This window comes from Microcaecilia unicolor, chromosome 12, assembly GCF_901765095.1.
Source record: "Microcaecilia unicolor chromosome 12, aMicUni1.1, whole genome shotgun sequence".
NCBI classification, from domain to species: Eukaryota; Metazoa; Chordata; class Amphibia; order Gymnophiona; family Siphonopidae; genus Microcaecilia; species Microcaecilia unicolor.
Genome location: NC_044042.1, coordinates 44,420,683 through 44,439,777, shown reverse-complemented (window position 1 = coordinate 44,439,777; position 19,095 = coordinate 44,420,683). Strand labels below are relative to the sequence as shown.

Sequence of the window (19,095 nt, the reverse complement as noted above, 5' to 3'; positions counted from 1 at the left end):
CACCAACCAGGCACCCTAGGGGGCACTTGTAACAATTAAAAAAAAAAAGTTAAATACCTCCCAAGTCCATAGCTCCCTTCCCTTGGGTTCTGAGCCCCCCAAATCCCCCCCAAAACCCACTGCCCACAACTCTACACCAGTAACATAGCACTTATGGCTGAAGGGGGGCACCTATATGTGGGTACAGTGGGTTTTGGGGGCGGTTTGGAGCACTCCCATTTACCACCACAAGTGTAACAGGTAGGGGGGGATGGGCCTGGGTCCACCTGGCTGACGTCCACTGCACCCACTAACAACTGCTCCAGGGACCTGCATACTGCTGTGATGGAGCTGGGTATGACATTTGAGGCCGGCGTACAGGCTGGAAAAAAACGTTGCTACAGTTGTTTTTTTTTTTGGGTGGGAGAGGGTTAGTGACCACTGGGGGAGTCAGGGGTGGTCATCCCCGATTCCATCCGGTGGTCATCTGGTCATTTAGGGCACTTTTTTGGGACTTGTTTGTGAAAAAAGGGCCCAAAAAAGTGACCCAAATTCGCGCTAAAAATGCCCTTTTTTCGATTATCGGCCGAGCGCGCCCATCTCTCTTCGGCCAATAAACACGCCCCAGTCCCACCTTCACCACGCCTCCAACACGCCCCCGTCAATTTTGTCTGTTCCCGTGACAGATTGCAGTTGGAGACGCCCAAAATCGGCTTTCGATTATACCGATTTGGGCACCCAAGGGAGAAAGACGCCCATCTCCCGATTTGGGTCGAAATATGGGCGTTTTTCTCTTTCGAAAATAAGCTGGATAGTAACCTATGGAACTTTGTAAGGCTAAGTGCTTTGAAAATACGCCTCTTAGTATGACACTTGCTAATCGTTTTATGGCCATGACCTCATCATAGCGGCCAAATAAAACTGCGTGACCCTCCCCGGAAGGGACATTATAATGATGCACCTATGGAGAGCCCACACAGTTTGTGACCCATTTGGGGTTCTGATCCACAGTTTGGGAAGCTCTGGCTTAGTGCATAATGTAGGGAGTGCTCATGGGGGAGGGGCTTGGGCACGGCATAGGTGGAGCCAAAATTTAAGCGCATAACTTATAGAATACTTTCAATTACATATGACAATGTTGCATTTACACAGTAACATTTATACCAGCCATAGACCTGGTGTAAGTAGGTGCATTGATGCTAACCTATGCTAGTGTGCTGTTATAGATTAGGCGCACTACGCACTTACTTTTGGCACCTAAGCGATGGTGCCCATAGAATTGCCTCCAAAGGGGGTAATTCTATAAAAAGTACACCTATATTTAGGCACTCAGAGGGCGCTTATGTGGCCCAATTCTATAAAGGACAGTAGGCGCCGCCTTCCTTTATAAAATACCAGTGTAACTGGTATATATGCGCATAGGTATACTTAGGTGGACATTTGGTATATATGCACATATGTACACACATAAGTGTATATATGCCAGTATTCTAATGACTTATATGCGTATGTGGCAACTAACTGTAAGCACCCATGTTATAGAATTACCTTGATAGTCCATAAAAGCAAAGTAAGGTGATGGCAAGAAGCATTAAATTTGCTCACAATAGTAATGTCTCTTGATCTCTTTCTTGGTGCACTGTCATTTCTACTCTCCTGCATCTCACAGTCTCCTTTTTCCTATGAATGAGCTTTATACTCCCTTTTCTCTTCTGTAAGTGCCTCTCGATAAACTCTCCCAGGTTGCAACATGGCTAAAATGACAATAAACTTAAGTTGATTCCGGAAAAAACCAAAGCCCTCTTCTGTGATCCACCAGACATGAAACTTCATATGCCACTTTTACTCTGTGGTGTACAAGTTCCATTTGCTCCTTCTTTAAGATTACTTGGATTTATGTCTCAATATTTTTTTATTTTACATTTATACAGTTTACAAAAAATGTTTAAGTAATAACACAAATGATTTAACCAGAAAATGAATACATTTCACAAAAGGAAAGAAAAATTATTTGCCTTGGCCTGTCCGGTCGTTGTCATCTTATCCCTTCTCTGCCATCAGAGCCTGGCACAGGCAGCAAAAGGGAGTCCAGCCTGCACCTTGGCCACTAGATATCATCTGAAGTCCTTCCTAGGACCATTTTGGACTTCTTCCACCTTTCCTGATTTCACTGTACTTGTAACTCCCCTGATCTGGCCAAAGCCTTATAGTGTATTTTCCCCACCCTTCCCTTTTCCCTCTGCTCCTTCTACCCTCTATACTGTCATTGTAACTGTTCCCTCAGTTCATTGTAAGCCACTTTGAGGCTGCTTTAAGTGGTATTAAGCAGGGTATAAATGTTCTGAATAAATAAAAAAATTATTTCTACTTTGTCCATATTATTTGATCCAAGTACTAGGAATTATAGAAAAATAGGGAAAAAAATATTATCTATAGATCTGTAGAGAGCCGGATAATCGCAGTCAATATATAGCACAATCAATTACTAGGCGAGATCAGGGTATCTCTAGCTCCCTCTTTAGAATTAATATATTCCAGCAGTTTCTTAGTAATCATTTGCATTTACAGAAATTAAACATCTACTGAGGAACTTTAACACAAATGTACTACCCAAATTAAGAATTCTTGGTTTTAAACCCAGGAATTCAGTTCTTCTTTTTTGTGTTTTCCTGGCTAGATCTGGAAATAGTCTAATTTTTGCTCCTAAGAACTCTGCATTCATGTGGCAAAAATACATTTGAAAAGTATTATTTTTGTCTGACTCCAAGGCAAAAGTTCTGTTATAACATCTAGGGAACTTTCTGTTATAACATCTAGGGAATCAGTCGATTCATTTCAGAATGAGGTTGTGTAGTAGATTTAGAAGTTCCCGTGATATATTGAGTCCTGACTATGGGTGGGTACCCCTCAGTTGGTATTCCCAATACTTCACCAAAATATTTCCTTAGCATATCAGGAGCTAAAATGAGTGGTGACTTAGGAAAATTTAAAAATCTTAAATTATTTTTTCTTCCTTGGTTCTCCAAGTACTCCAACTTACGACCTTTCACCTCTCTATCCTTGATTGCTAACGAGGATCATCTTTGTAGACTAGTTATCTCCCCTTCTATTGATTCAGTTCTTTGGGAATAGTTTTCAACTTTATCTGACGAAAATTTTGCTTCAAATCCACAATCTCTCCTTTAAAGGTATTAGATAACTGAAGGAAGGAAGTATTTAAACCCTGAATCGCATCCCATTAAAGTTCTAACGTTACCACAGCTGGCCTTCTCAATTCTCCATTACTTCTGGGGGTTGAACCCTGGATAGGAGGAGAAGCAAGCTGAATCACCCGATTTTCCATCGCAGATTCTTCTCTCGGGGTCTGCGTAGCCGCGGGTCCTCCTCTCTCAGCAGTGGAAGCCTGACCATCATTGGACGCCCCAAGACGCTGAAACCCCGTCGGCACGATTCCAACGCCCGGTATTGAAGGAGCTGTGTTAGAGGGAGGGCTAAGTGAAACTCCCTCTATGCTACGGTCCGCTTCTAACACTGCGGATTCCGTCGAAGCATTTTCGGGCACTCCCAGCCTCTGAACTCCAAAACTCTCCAGGGTGGTCTGCCGGGCGGATAGGGTCTCTGTGGGACTCGAGGAGGTTAGCAACCTCGGTTTTCCTTTCCTTTTCCCCATGTTAAACACCGGGGAATTCCAAACAAAACCCACACTCTGGTGTTCAGGAGCTTCGTGTAGCTACAACAGGTCTAATCGCCATCTTGGATCACCTGACCAGATTACTTGGATTTATACTTGACCATGCCCTTCCCTTCCAGCCACAAATTTCCTTATTAATTTGATGCTGCTTCTTCAAACTACAATCAGATCTATTCTCCACCCTCCTGCACTTCAAATATTGGTCACTTTCTTGTCCTTGCCCAACTGGATTAATGTAACTCGCTCTATAAAGGTTTAAGGGAAAAAGACTTGCACCGCATTCAACTAACTCAAAACACCTCTATCAAACAGATTACAGGTTCTAAGAAATTTGATCATGTTACCCCCTCTTCTTAAAAGTGTACACTGGCTGTCACTCTCGCACAGAATTACCTATAAGATTCTTCTCCTAGTTTTCAAAATTAGAAACTCTGGTTCACCTTCTTTCCTGGCACTCTCGCTGACTCCTTATTCTCCCTCGCACACTCTTTGTTCATCTCAACAACATCTCTTGGTTGTACCCTCTTTTAGACAAATTAGATATGACACTACATGTCACTCTCAGTGGCTGGTCCCATTCTATGGAATGCTGTTCCTCTCTGCCTTAGATTTTAGAATCTGACCTTAAAACATATCTCTTTGAGGATGCTGTCATACTCTCCTGAGGCTGTCCCTGGGGTGGGCCTGCTGACCAGCTAAGATCTGTTCCTTTATTCCCTTTCAATTCCCACTATTGCCCCATCTTTTCTGTCATATACTGTAGTTCCACTTTCACCGCCCCCATACTATCCTCTCGCTCTCATTTCTCTTTTCCTCTTTTCTACTTACTATCTTTAGATTTGTAAGCTGCTTAGATATACTATTGATATGCAGGATAACAAGTATTAAATAAACTTGGAAACTCTCACACACTAGGGACTTCTGACAGCCTCCACTCTCTTCTTCTTCAGCTTCCCAATATTTTTAATGTATAGGGTATGAGATATATCCAGACCTGCTCTCCTGCTCCTTCTCCTTTCAAACTGTGCTGGCCCCTCTCCCCTTCTGGGACTTAGATTATTCTTGCTTCTCACAGAAGGCTCAACCTCTTAGGACTAAGTAAGCAGGATGCACCCATCTCCCTCCTCCCTTTTCTCTCCAAATTACTTGAGCGTGCTGTTCACCACCGCTGCCTTGATTTTCTCTCCTCACATGCTATTCTTGACCCACTACAATCTGGTTTTCGCCCTCTCCACTCAACCGAAACTGCGCTTACTAAAATCTCCAATGTCCTATTACTGGCTAAATCCAGAGGTCTCTATTCCATCCTCATTCTTCTTGATCTTTCCGCTGCTTTTGACACTGTCGATCACAGCATACTCCTCGATACCCTGTCCTCATTTGGATTCCAGGGCTCTGTCCTTTCCTGGTTCTCTTCCTACCTCTCCCTTCGCACCTTCAGTGTTCACTCTGGTGGATCCTCTTCTACTTCTATCCCTCTGCCTGTCGGCGTACCTCAGGGTTCTGTTCTTGGTCCCCTCCTCTTTTCTATCTACACTTCTTCCCTTGGTTCATTAATCTCATCCCATGGCTTTTTCTGCCATCTCTATGCTGATGACTCCCAAATCTACCTTTCTACCCCTGATATCTCACCTTGCATCCAAACCAAAGTTTCAGAGTGCTTGTCTGACATTGCTGTCTGGATGTCTCAACGCCACCTGAAATTAAACATGACCAAAACCGAGCTTCTCATTTTTCCCCCCAAACCCACCTCCCCACTCCCCCCATTTTCTATTTCTGTTGATGGCTCTCTCATTCTCCCTGTCTCCTCAGCTCGAAACCTTGGGGTCATCTTTGACTCTTCTCTCTCCTTCTCTGCTCATATCCAGCAGATCGCCAAGACCTGTCGTTTCTTTCTTTACAACATCCGTAAAATCTGCCCCTTTCTTTCTGAACACTCTACCAAAACCCTCATCCACACCCTTGTCACCTCTCGTTTAGACTACTGCAATCTGCTTCTTGCTGGCCTCCCACTTAGTCACCTCTCCACTCTCCAATCGGTTCAAAACTCTGCTGCCCGTCTCGTCTTCCGCCAGGGTCACTTTACTCATACTACCCCTCTCCTCAAGTCGCTTCACTGGCTCCCTATCTGTTTTCGCATCCTGTTCAAACTTCTTCTACTAACCTATAAATGTACTCACTCTGCTGCTCCCCAGTATCTCTCCACACTCGTCCTTCCCTACACCCCTTCCCGTGCACTCCGCTCCATGGATAAATCCTTATTTGTTCCCTTCTCCACTACTGCCAACTCCAGACTTCGCGCCTTCTGTCTCGCTGCACCCTACACCTGGAATAAACTTCCTGAGCCCTTACGTCTTGCCCCATCCTTGGCCACCTTTAAATCTTGACTGAAAGCCCACCTCTTTAACATTGCTTTTGACTCGTAACCACTTGTAACCACTCGCCTCCACCTACCCTCCTCTCCTCCTTCCTGTACACATTAATTGATTTGATTTGCTTACTTTATTTTTTGTCTATTAGATTGTAAGCTCTTTGAGCAGGGACTGTCTTTCTTCTATGGTTGTGCAGCGCTGCGTACGCCTTGTAGCGCTATAGAAATGCTAAATAGTAGTAGTAGTAGTAGTAGTAGTAATGTCCATCCACCAGCGGAAGGAGGCAGAGAAAATAGTTCCAAGTACTTTGCCCCTTAAGGGTATTGTGCAACCTGGAATGCTCAGTATTTTCTCTGTCTCCTTGCAGATGGTGGACAGATGTGCATCTCCTGTTGGTGACTGCTGGCTAGCTTCTGTCCCAGCTCTGCTGAGTGACGGTTGAGCAAGGGGTGTGCTGGTGACCAGACTTTGGGTTCCTTTAAGATGACACCCAGTGGCACTGGGTCCCATATCTCCCAGCTAGTATTTTTGGTCAGTCAGGACACAGTCATTTTAGCGGGCTTTTGGCGAGTCGGTTGATGTCTGCAGGTTCCAGTGTACTCTTTTCATGTGGCCGCCGTTTGGAGCACCATTTGCTTTTTGTTCATGCACTTTTTTGCAGGTGTTCCCGCTTGGGTTGTTATGCTTCTGGCGTGTCTCCTCTCTACGCTGGCCTGACAAGAGAATTATGGCTGTTCACCGCAGTGCTTAGTCCTACTTGGCAGGGCTTCTTCCGCAGGTGTTTTGCTTGTTTTCAGTCACCAAGTCCGGTTCGGGCCTCTGATGGTGTGCTCTTTCTGCCTTCCAGGAGTCCTAGTTCGTCTATTCCCACTTTTGCAGGGGATGGGAACATCTTGGCCTGTCAGCCGGTTAGTCTTTATCCTTGGTAGCTCTGATGGTTGGATCCTGTTTTTGTGGTCCCTTTAGCATCTCTGCTTCTGTGCAGGAGGTCTCAGATTTTTGATTTTGCAGGCGCGGCTCAGGCCAGCATCGGTTCTTCATTTTTCCAGAGATTTTCTTCCAGTTTCCTCTCCTCTGCCTCTGCGTGTTTCCCTGTGACTGCGGGGTTGGCTCCATGGTAGCCAGTGAGGTTTCTTCTCCATTGCAGGCCAGGTGCTGATCCTTCTGGGCTCAGGTTTCTGGCTGTTTTGCAGGCATCCCTTTTTGGGGCAAACCGGTTCTTTGTTTGGGTTTGTCCCTGCCCCATATTGGTTGTCGCACAGCTTTGGATCTGGGTGCATCTCAAGGCTGTGCGGGGCATCACCTGTCTTCTCAGCCCTACGCTCTGGTCCATTTTCTTTCGTGGAGGTGGATGAGGGTTGCTGCACCTCAGCTTGGGTGGCACAGCTTGTCATTTGCCTTTTCTGAGAGCTCCCTTCTTGGGGCATTCCCAGCATCTCCTTTGGGATTGAGAGTGTAGCACCATCTCTTATTGTTGGATGGGATGCCAGGTTGGCTTTTCTTAGCTTCTTCATTTCTAGGGCTAGCAGCGTCTCTGCATCTGGATGGTATGTCTCTTTCCCTTCGGGGTTCTCCCAGTTTTTACTGGCTTATTATGCATGCTGCCTTTGTTGACTGTGGCAGCCTACCTGTTGGGTTTGGCTTCTTCTTGGTTTGGGCAGTGCGGTTTTCTCTTGGGGGGGGGTAAGGTGTTGCTTCCTCTCTGTATGTTGAGCGCTGCTCATTGCTGTAAGGGGAAGACTACTTCCTCTCTATCTCTTTCCCTCTCATTTCCTTCGGGATGCACATGAAGGCATCTCTGCTGGTTGCAGGTTGTTCCATTTTGACAACTATGGGTCACGGCTCCCTCCTGTTGGTGGAGGTCTTTTTTGTTTTTGTAGAACGCAGCTCCAGATCTACATCTGAGCATGCCCTTTTCTCTGCTTGCAATACTGTCCCTCTCGGCTGATTCAGTGCAATTTCTGCTCTCCGCAACAGGTACAGACCATCTCTGCCATTGCTCCATCTTTGGATGTCCAGCGTATCTCAGCCTCTGCAGGGCAGACACAACTCCATCTCTGCCTGGTGGGTGGGTGTGTGTGTCTCTCTCTGCAGGTCAGATTTAGCTCCATTGCTGCATGGCAGATGTCGCTTGCATGCCTGTGCGGGTTGTCTGTGGCCTGCTCATGGCTCCCTCTAGGGAGGCTTCCTGTCTTTTTCATTTCTCCTTGTGAAGACTTTCTTTCCTCTGCTGATGGAGCATATCTTTGCTCCTGGAGGTGGGGGCATTGCCTCCTGGTTTAGATCATTGGCCCGTCTTGGTATGTGGGACGTGGTTCCATCACAGGCAGTGATGCATGGCTCAGCTGCTGGCCAATTGGTGGACCTCCATCTCTGGTTAGGTGTGGCTCTGTTCCTGCATTTTGAGCAGACCTCTGGTGCTGCTTGGAACCTTTGGCTTCGTCCTTGTCGGATGAGGAGAACCTCCTCTGGGCGCAGACAGTTGCCCATCTTTGGGGTGGGAGGTTGAAGTGATCCTGTCTCTGGATGGGGTCCGGGGTCCCTTTGTCATTTTTGGGTAGCTCTGACTGTGCCTATGGATCCTTGCCTCTGCCTCGAACAGGGATTTCTCTCCTTTTTCATCTGAGGGTGCGGAGTGTGTCTGCTGCTGGGTTGCGGTCCGGTACTCTGTCTTTCAGGGACATATAGCTAACTTTGCGCTTTTCAGATTGGCTTAGTACAGGTTTGCGGTGCCTTCCTCTGTTGCTGTTAGGGGCATCTCCCTACATCCTGGTTGGTGGAACATGGTTCTTTTGGTCCACCTGTAGGGGTTCAGACCACTTTTGCTTCTGTCTCGGGGCTCCATATCTGCTACTTCTGTGAGAGTTTGTATTGTACTTCAGGTATGCTGCACTACTTTCCATCCCCCATCTTTCTTTTCTGTATGTGGCAGTTGGTCTTTGCTGTCAGCCATATGCAGGAATGCAGGAATTGATACGGTGCTGGATTGGAGAGTGGTACGTTGCTTTCTTTCTCCTCTGAGTCTTCTTCAGCTGCTGGTGCCTTTGTTAATGCCTATCCATGTCTTTTTACTCTCTGCTGGGCTCTTTGCAGGTGGAATTTGGGACTCTATGGCTTCTTTCCTTTGGTTCAGCTTTTGGGATTCCGCCTATTTGTCCTGGGCCTTAGGTGACTCCCTAGGCTCCTTCTTTGAGCCCTTCTGGGTCTCAGGACACTGGCTCCCTTTCGAGTGCTTCTGTTTTTCTTTTTTCAAGGTTTTTGATTTCTTCCAATAGCAGGACGTCTATACTGGATATGGTTCCTAGCTAGGATGCTGCTCTACATTTTTATGGCCGTTTCTTTTGTCCTCTTGATGGTATTGCCTTTTTTTCTGCTTGTGGTTTTTCCCACCCTATCACTGTAACTGTTCTGCTACATATCATTAGCTTGGGCTGGTCTGGTATTGATGATAAACAAGGAACAATTATGATCTTACCTGATAATTTTATTTCCTTTAAACATACCAGACCAGTCCAGATGCTCTCCATTCCTGTTTTCCTTTGGGTTCTTTTATAGTTGCTTCTTCTAGGGCTCACTCCTTCATGTCTATGACTGACTTCTTTTGGGTTCCTGGAAGCGGAGTCCCTTTCATGAGGGAAGGTTTCGCCATTGCTCCACATGCCACCTTGCTAGACCAGCTCTATACAGTATGGCTCTCCATTGTGCTTCACTGGCGAATCACTTCTCCTGCTTCAGAGTGGCATCTGCACGACGGATGGGAACAGTGAGTAGTGCATCACCTCGTGCCTCTGTTTCCTGTTTGTTTGTGGCACTTGAAATTACCATTGCTTGGCTATTTGAAATACTGAGCATTCCAGGCTGCATGATACCCTTAAAGGGCAAAGTACTTGGAACTATTTCTGCTTCGGCTGGTTGATGGACATAACCCATTAGTCTGGACTGGTCTGGTATGATTACAAGAAAGAAAATTATCAGGTAAGAGCATAATTTTTCCATCCTTTCCAATAATCCCTCCTTTGTCTCTAGGTTCAGCTGTGAATCAGACTTCAACCCTCTTTCGCTCCACCCTCCTTTCTTATGGGGAATGGGTTCCATTCCTATCCCTTCCATCTCCTCTCTTCTTCCTTTCCTTGCTGTGGATCCCAGGTTTGTTACCTCATATGTCTCACATTTTCTCTGAAAGACACTCACAACATCCAATTCAACCACAGAGCCTTTGTGGTATTTTGTTTAAGCCAGAGGCATACTACAAGTGGGCTTGGGTGGGTCATGACCTCTCCACTTTGGAGTCAGGCCCACTCAGTCAGTGACAGAAGCACAGGCCAATGAGAAGAGAACTGGAGATGATGTCAACATCTGCATTACCATGTGCCCACTTGTTAATCTCATGCCCCACCAAAATAAATCAGTTCTGGCTATGCCACTGGTTTAAGCACCTTCAAAACAGAACTTCAGCTCAGTTGTCCAGCATGCCTCTCCCATTAGAAACAGCCTGTGAATTCTCTATTATAACAATTTAGGTAGAGAGAGAGAGAGATCATGCCAATATTCAAAACTACTTATCCAGATAACAGGTGCTGCTACTCGGATAAGTAGTGCAGACTGGGGCCATGTATACTTTTTCCACAGACTGCTCTGCACTATCCAGACAGAACTGGCGCAGTCCAGGAGTACAGACTGGGCAGAGCCAGAATTTATCCGGACACTGGCAATATTCAGCACCAGTATCCAGTTAAATGTATTGATAATTAAGGAAGCTATCTGGCTAATGACTCCAGATATCACTATTATCTGGATACGAGCGATGGTCACTACCATACCCAGATAATTAGCACCAATATCCACATATCAGCCAGCGCAGAATATTCGGATATATGTTTAAACACCATAGCAGCATTTTAAAAGCAACACTAACTGCGGTGTTTAGATAGTGACCCATACATTTTTCTGCTTTAACAAGGCTCTTGTTCTTCACAGGGACATCTTCGTGTAAACAGCACTGAGCAAAAACAGAACAAAGAAACACCCTTGGCTACCTCTCAAACCAGACTGATGAAAACAGAAAAGCAAGTCAATGAAATCTTTAAGAGAATAGACCAGTTGGTCCCCAAACTTACTTTTACCCACATGGATAACACCACAAGTGCTAGGACGAGTAAAGCCACTGTACTAAACCCCAAAGACAAGTATTGCATTGGAGATCTCTTAATTGTCCGGCTTGATATGTATGATTACTTGGGCAACAGAAAAAAATGTGGAGGAGACTTCCTGAGAGCAAGGATCTACTCGCCAGAGCTTCAGGCAGCATTTTCTGGGAGGATTGAAGACCTGAACAATGGGTCTTACCTTGTGCATTTCACTTTGTCATGGGAGGGAAGGATACGGTTTTCCTTTCTGCTATTTCACCCTAGTGAAGGAGTGTCAGCACTGTGGAGGGCAAGAAATGAAGGGTATAACAATGTAGAATTTACAGGTACATTTACTAATGCAACCTACACGGCCACCACCCAATGCAATTTCAACCTGAGAACGGACCAAGAGGTGTGTGAATACTTAGAAACCAGGGATGAAGATTATTTTTATTGTGTTAAGCCTCTAGATCTACCTTGTGGTTCTTTGACCAGCCTGCAATCCCACAACACAGACCATTCTTATCTCAGTGCCCTGGAGAAAAGCCTCATAGCCAGGTAAAGATGTTCAGAATTCTAGGCTCTGAAATTAACATAAAAGTGATGTTCTTACATTTGTGGTATTAAGTCAGGACAGAAGGAGTGGTCCATTGATAAAATTACCTTTATATCAGGCCAGTAGACAGCCCGTGGGAAAAATGCATTCCATATGAAACAGTATCAGAGAAAGTATTTTTTTTTACACTGGGTGGTTATAGTTGATCTAATTAAGGTGAATGTCACTGGACTGATGGACACTTCCATCTAAGCTGGGCAGGGGCATCCACCTACAGTCCTGCCAGTGGTGGTGGTGGTGGTGGGGGGTGCTGTTCATTATTACATTTTCAAAAGTGAGGGGCAGGCAGGCAAACTCTGCAGGACTCCAGAGAACCTGCCTGTCCCTAGTAATTGAAAACACAATATTGAAACATCGCCCCCTACTGACAGCAGTCCAGGTGGAGGACTTCCGCTCTGCTTCAAGGGAACAGTGCATGGACCTGGTTTTATCTGGACTTTTTGAAGTGAATGGTGTTAACATTCAAAGCAATTTAAGTGGGTATTAAAGGCTGTTGCCAGGTTAAATTGTGAAGGCCAGTCCAGGAGCAGATATTCAATGGCAGTTAACTCCCAGCTCTTTCCCACTCCCTTCCAGATCACCCCAGCGCTAACTGGATAGTGCCAAGGTGGTTTGAGGAGATATTCAGTGGCACTAGCTGGATAAATGTAGCTGATTACCTGAGCAGAACCCAGTCAGCATGAGTTAACCAGATAGGAGCTGCTTCTACCTTATTAAGTCATGCTAAATATCAACCCCTTGAATTTTATCAGGATTTTAACAATATATACAAGAAATAACTTGTGTTACAAAATACAATACAAAATAAGACAAAAAAAGAAAATAATATACAAAAAGTAAGGGCTCCTTTTACTAAGGTGCACTAACGGATTTGCACATGCTAACAATTAGTGCACACTAAATGCTAAGAAACAGCATTTAGCATACGAGTGCACTAAGGGGCCCTTTTACTAAAGGGTGGTAGGGCTACTGCATGGGTAGCACACCAAAACAGCACCACTGTGGGGCACGCTGAGGCATCCCATGGTATTTGTGTGATCAGTATGCCCCAATCCCTGTGGTGTTAAACTGTTCATGAGCCCTTGTGCCTAGGTCAAGGCTAGGAAGGACCTTGGCCAAGGCCTAGGATAGACCAAACAGGCGCTAAGCAATACCACGGCCACAAAGCTCCACACACTCAGGATAATCCACTAACACCATCAGAAAAGGGAGATAGACCACTCAGGTGGGCCGAACGGGAACCCACTCATACAGAGTGCAAGCGTACGGGCCTCACAGCCGAACTGGAACCGAGTCATACACTAGGGAAGGGAAAAAGAACAATGAGGGTTCCCAAAAGGAACTGGAGCACATGCAACGCACACAGCGCTAGCTAGTGACACAAGTGAAGGGCGACAGACAAAAATCTGGCAGATACAGGCTAAGACCAGAGGAAGAGAATGCAAACAAAGGCTACACAGAAACACAGGTAGCAGAGGCAAAGCCTGCAGGGAAAAATGGAAAGCCGAGGACAGACTGGGACACAGACTGTACAAGAGCGAAGCTCCACAGGAACACTCTAGGCTGTACCATACAGCACTCAAATACACTAGGCTATGCCACACAGCACTCAAGGGAAAAGGGAAGCCACTCATCGGAACACTCTAGGCTGTACCATACAGCACTCAAGGGTAAAGGGAAGTCACTTATAGGAATACACAAGGCTGTGCTACACAGCACTCAAGGGTCAAGGGAATCCACTCACAAGAATACACAAGGCTGGCCATACAGGACTCAAAGGTAAAGGGAAACCACTCATAAGAATACACAAGGCTATGCCACAGAGTCAAATAACAGACACTAGAGAAAAAGGGAAAAGCAAGCAAACAGGGAAAGCTGCTTTTACATACACCAAACAGATAAGGAGCAATGCTCAGGAGACAAACACAGCAGACAAAGTGTTAAAGCAGGCTAAAGGGAAGGGCTGCTTTAACAGACAAGTCAGAAAGAAGCAGGGCTTACACTGCAGTCAAAGGTTTAAAGCTAACAAAGGGGAAAAACAAACAATGTTCTTACCAGCACACAGCAGCACACAGAGACAGAGCAAACAGAGCACCCACAGCTGCATGGAAGCAAGGTAATCAAGGAAAGCAGCTAGGCTAGGGAAACAATCAAGCATTCGCTGGGAACAACCAGCACACAGAGAAGCTACAAGCAACAAGAAGAGTAAGCAAACTCTAACAGATGCACAGTGTGCTACTAGCACAGACAGAGAGGAATCGATGCTAAAGCAAAGGCTGTAGGGAGAGGTAGGTTTAAATAGATCTGACTTCTGACGTCTGCTGCCTCAGACGTCAGCTCAATCTTTAACAGCCCAATCAGAAGCGAGTCCCAGTCATTCCCCTGCCAGTCTTAGCAGAATCATGATGTGGTAGAAAATAGAAGCTATTTTATAGCGCGGAGGGCGGGGAGTAGGTGTACTTTACTGTGTGCTGCAGAAGTAGCGCTGGAGCCCTTACCACCTCCTAAATAGGTGGCAGTAAAGGCTCCTGGTGATCATGGCCATGCACAAATGGGGAAATTAGTGTGTGGCCATTAAAACAAAAACAAATGTGGCCATTTTTCAGCCACGCTAGAAAGTGGCCAGAGTGTGAGGCAAACCCATGCACTAATTGCAGCGTGGGCCACTTTCTAGCATGGCTTAGTAAAAAGATCCCAAAATCCATTAGCACACTTTAGTAAAAGGAGCCCTAAGGAAAAAGATCTGTATTATATTAGTCCAGTGCTCAAAAACTGCCTAGGGAAAGAAAATACCCACAGAGATTTGTAGATACATTTAGGTTTTTTTTAACAAAAACAAGCATACAGAGTTTGGTAAACGGAAGCCTATGCATGTTGTCATTTCCCTCAACCTCACCCCTGGAAATGCTGCTGTGAAAATTTGGAAAATAGTCCTTAAAAAATGCAATTCTACTCCACAGACCAGAAAAAGCCTTAAGTACTGATAAAAGTCAAGGTGCAAATGGTTTGAATTTAATCTGAATAAATTCTCCCACCCCTATTTTATATATTGAGTATCTCAACAAGAACATGTGTGTATGAGAATGAAGGTTGTGCTGAGAGTCTTATAGCTATAAGAGAAGATTAATTAGCACATATGCCACCAGGATTGTCTCAGTTATTGTGCATCATGGAAGCAGCTAATTTGGCATATTTGCTTTTCTATTACAGGTCCAATATCGGCATAGAAATTCCCAGACCATTTCCGTACATTGATGTTTTCCTTTGTGGCAGTAAGTGTCTGTGTTTGGGGCTCATGGAGTCACAGGTTCATTCTTATGCAAAAGCTCCTTATTTGTTTGTGGCGTAGCTATGTGGGGCCAGTGGGGCCTGGGCCCCCGTAGATTTGGCCCTGGACCCCCTGCCGACGACCCTCTAGACTCCCCCTCCCGCCGTCGCTGTGTGCTACCTTTGCTGGCGGGGGACCCCAATCTCCGCCAGCTGAGGAGGTCCTCTTCTTCCCGCGAAGGCTTCATTCTGTTTCTGATGTCCTGCATGTTGTACGTGCAGGACGTCAGACTCACAGAAACAGAATGAAGCCTTGCAGATCAGCCAGGCTTCATTCTGTTTCTGTGAGTCTGACGTCCTGCACGTACAACATGCAGGACGTCAGAAACAGAACGAAGCCTTCGTGGGAAGAAGAGGACCTCGGCTGGCGGGGATTGGGGTCCCCCACCAGCAAAGTTAGACGACGGCGGGGGAGGGTTGGCGGCGGTGGTGGTGGGGGGGTCGGCAGCGGGGGGTCGATAATGGCTGGGGGGTCAGCGGTGCCGGGGGGGGGCTAAAATGTGCCCCCTCACCTCGGGCTCTGGACCCTGCCAAAGTCTGGCTACACCCCTGGTTTGAATCTTAGCAGTAGTTCTGCAAGACTACCACTAGGAATTGGAGCCACCATTTTGAACCCAGAACTTGGACTGTGCAGGAGCAGCTAGGGATCACAACTGGGGATCACCAGGGACTGCTAGCAGGAACTGGGGAGGAAGATGTTGGGGTTATGGGCGGGCCAGTCTACCATATAAGGGAATTTCTCCCATATATGGCAAATTGACCCCACCAAGTGCAGCCCAGAATACACCACATGGAGCGTGGTGCTATCATTTTGAAGACGATGGCATCAGAGGTAGGAGCGAGTGAATACCACTTCTGCTTCCTTTGAGGTACAGTTCTGGAGGGCTTGGGGAAGGGTTGGGGATGCTGCTAGATACCAGGAATTTTTTCTTTTAAAAATTGGGGATGGGGGTCTTGTTAGAGGGAAGTAGGGGGTGGCACTTGACTATTAGGGACTTTTGTGTAGCTGTTAGGGTTGGGGGTGAAGGCAGGGGCAGAGGATCAGATTGAATGGGTGGGGGCCCACTAGACCACCAGTAAATTATTTATTAGTGTTGGGGGATGGGGTGGGGATTGTGTCGGTTTGCGTCAGGTTGAAGAAGAGGGCGGGAGCAAGGCAACTAGAGACCCTGTAGAAAGCAGGGTCGGGGCACCGGCAATTTTTTAAATTTAATGTCACCCTTCCTGTCGGTGCCTGAGCTAGTCACCGTTCAGGCATTGACGGGAAAGATGACATTTATCAAAGAGCTGCGGATTACTGTTTGCATTATCATTGATTATAACATGCAGTGGGGGTTTTTTTGTGGTGATTTTGCAGTAGAGTGCCCGACAGCTGCTTTCTATCTGGTCAGGCCTCAATATTCTATGCCAGTATTCACTTATCACCCAATATCGAATATACGGTCTAGCTTAGCAGCCAATGGTAAGCATTTTAACAAATTCTCACCTTCACCGGCTAAATATTAACTCAATACTGTCTCTATGACATAAAGCTGTCTAGTTACTTTACTTTAGATTAGAGAATTGCTGAGATTTTTCACCGCCAGAGAAGCCATGAGTGAGACCTGGCAAGTGAGAATAACAGAAAATTTAGAGATGAAAAAAGGGTAGAGGGAGCTTGAAAGAATGAAAAGACAAAGTCAGGTAGGGGAAGTAAAAAACTGAAGGAGCACTAGAGACCCAAAGAAATCTATTGAAAGGGATACACTATGAAAAAAATGGGAGAAGAGGAAGAGAAAATGCTCACTTCCAATTTTACTTTGTTCCAGACAGCACCATCTCAGCAATGGAGAAATGCAAGACTGAAATGAATCCACCTTTTCCCAGTGGCTTCATCTTAAGAAATGTCTGGAATCCTGTATTTTGCAGGAAAGCACCACTAGACAGTCCTGATCAGATCATTGCATGCCTTAAGGGAAAAATGATGTACTTCATGGGAGACTCAACCTTGCGCCAATGGATTCTCTACTTTCCAAAAATTGATAAGTGTGTGTAAATCTTAAATTACAATGCTCTTACATCAAATATAAAAACCTTAACCCCTGTAACAATTCAAACTGCACTTGACCTTCAACCTTAGCAAGGCTGGAAACTGCTAGCTGTGAAAATCAAAATGACTGATACTACTTCCTGTTCAGGGCCAGCTTAAGATAAAGGGCACCAAATGCCTGTGCCTGTGATGTCACTGGCCCTATAGGTTAAGCTGGCCCAGAGTTTACCTGACAGTGTTGCGTATGCAAGAAAAAAGAAGAGCCGGCAACTCCCTTCCTCTTTGTGTCTCAAGCCACCTTCCCCCGTCTATATTTAAAGACAGTATTCCCCTCCCAAACACAGACAGCATTTCACCTAACACTACCCGCATTAGCCCCATCATCTTCCTTCTGCTGCACCTCACCCCTCCTTTGACATAACTTCCTGTTTCCACAGAGGCGTAGCAGAAGGAAGATGCAGGGGCTGATGCGGGTACAGTAAGGTTAAATACTGTTGGTATTCAGGAGGCGGAAACTATGTTTTGGCCGGGAGGAGGATAGCCTGGGGGTGTGTGCCAATGGGAGGGCGCCAAACCAAAAGTTGGCTCAGGGCACCACAGGCCCTGGAGCCAGCCGTGATCCTGTGAAAGTTTAAATTTGGAGTTCAGAACAGGATCAAAGTCTATTCCGAGCAAAGGAAACCTGAATTTTACCTCTTGTTAAACCAGGACCATTAGCTTTGTTGAGATTCAGCAAGCTAGACTGAGTGCTTGTGATCTAAAACTATTAGCCCAACAATGAATAAATCCAGTTGCAAATGGCCACTATTTAAACTAATATGGCCAGGTTTCACTAGGAGGCAGCCAAGTCGCTAGAAATCTTTAGATGGAGTGCTGGAGTCAAGAGTTAAATTACAGCTAACTCCTTTGTTCTTAATGAAAATAGGTGCAAAGGCTAGATATAATCTGAAACGTAGTTGCCAAGCCTAGTGGAGGGAAGTGCAGTGCAGTTTCTTTTTGCTTTTTGATCCATGTGCTGCCTTTTCATCAAACGTTATTTCTTTCTTTTTAATTAGCACTGAAATATTTTGACCTCCACAGAACTGGTTTGGAGTCAAAACTGCTTGCGATGGATATGGACTCAAATCTTCTAATACAGTGGAAGAAGCATGGGCATCCATACATAGCACACAAGGGTTATACAGTCAAGGACAATGTATATGTCTCACGGGAAATTGATCTGTTGGATGGAGGGAAATACACAGTCATTGTCATTTCCCTTGGCCAGCACTTCCGACCCTTCCCCATCTACATGTTCGTTAAAAGAATGCTGGGCATTCGCAAAGCCATAGAACGCCTCTTCATGAGAAGTCCAGACACCAAGGTCATCATCAAAAGTGAGAATACCAGAGAAATGACTATAGACATGGAAAGGTTTAGTGACTTTCATGGATACATCCAGTATCTGGTGGTGAAGGAGATTTTTCATGATCTAAACATTGGTGTCGTTGATGCCTGGGACATATCAACTGCTTATGCCTCGAATAATGTGCACCCACATGATGATGTTGTTCGCAGTCAAGTTTACATGTTCCTCTCTTATATCTGTTAAAAAAATATCTTAACTTTAAAAAATTACAGGGCGGTTGTCTTGTGAGACTCTGAAACACTATAGCAATGTACATACCTGGGGCTCCTGTATATCCAAGCTATAGTTGGTTCAGAGATTCCAAACTGGTCTTTATTTGAGTATACACTTGAAAGGAACATAACCAAGACCTGGTTTACACACTGCAGGATTTCAAAGTAGGACACAGGTTTCCTTCCTTCAGAAGCAACACAGAGATTTAAACAACCTGAACAAATTTAATTGCAACACTCAATTTAGGTTCAAAACTCCACAATTTAGGCAGTCCAGGGCCTCTGGGTCAAAGCTTCACAGGTACAAGGCAAGTAAGGGGCCTTTAGGTCAA

At 45.6% G+C, this 19,095-nt stretch overlaps 1 protein-coding gene across 5 annotated transcripts in view; it reads left to right on the top strand.

The window, feature by feature from the left end:
* Positions 1-18,758, top strand: part of LOC115481617 (NXPE family member 1-like) — an 89,365-nt gene extending 70,607 nt beyond the window's left edge. For 4 of the 5 annotated variants that reach the window (XM_030220901.1, XM_030220899.1, XM_030220898.1 and 1 more), the window contains 4 exons: positions 11,020-11,729; positions 14,998-15,059; positions 16,923-17,141; positions 18,199-18,758. In XM_030220901.1, the coding sequence (XP_030076761.1) occupies positions 11,020-11,729; positions 14,998-15,059; positions 16,923-17,141; positions 18,199-18,734 (1,527 nt within the window). In that variant the 3' untranslated portion in view covers positions 18,735-18,758. The remainder of the gene's footprint in view (positions 1-11,019; positions 11,730-14,997; positions 15,060-16,922; positions 17,142-18,198) is intronic. The other variant, XM_030220902.1, reaches the window with a different exon arrangement.
* Positions 18,759-19,095: the final 337 nt, after the last annotated feature.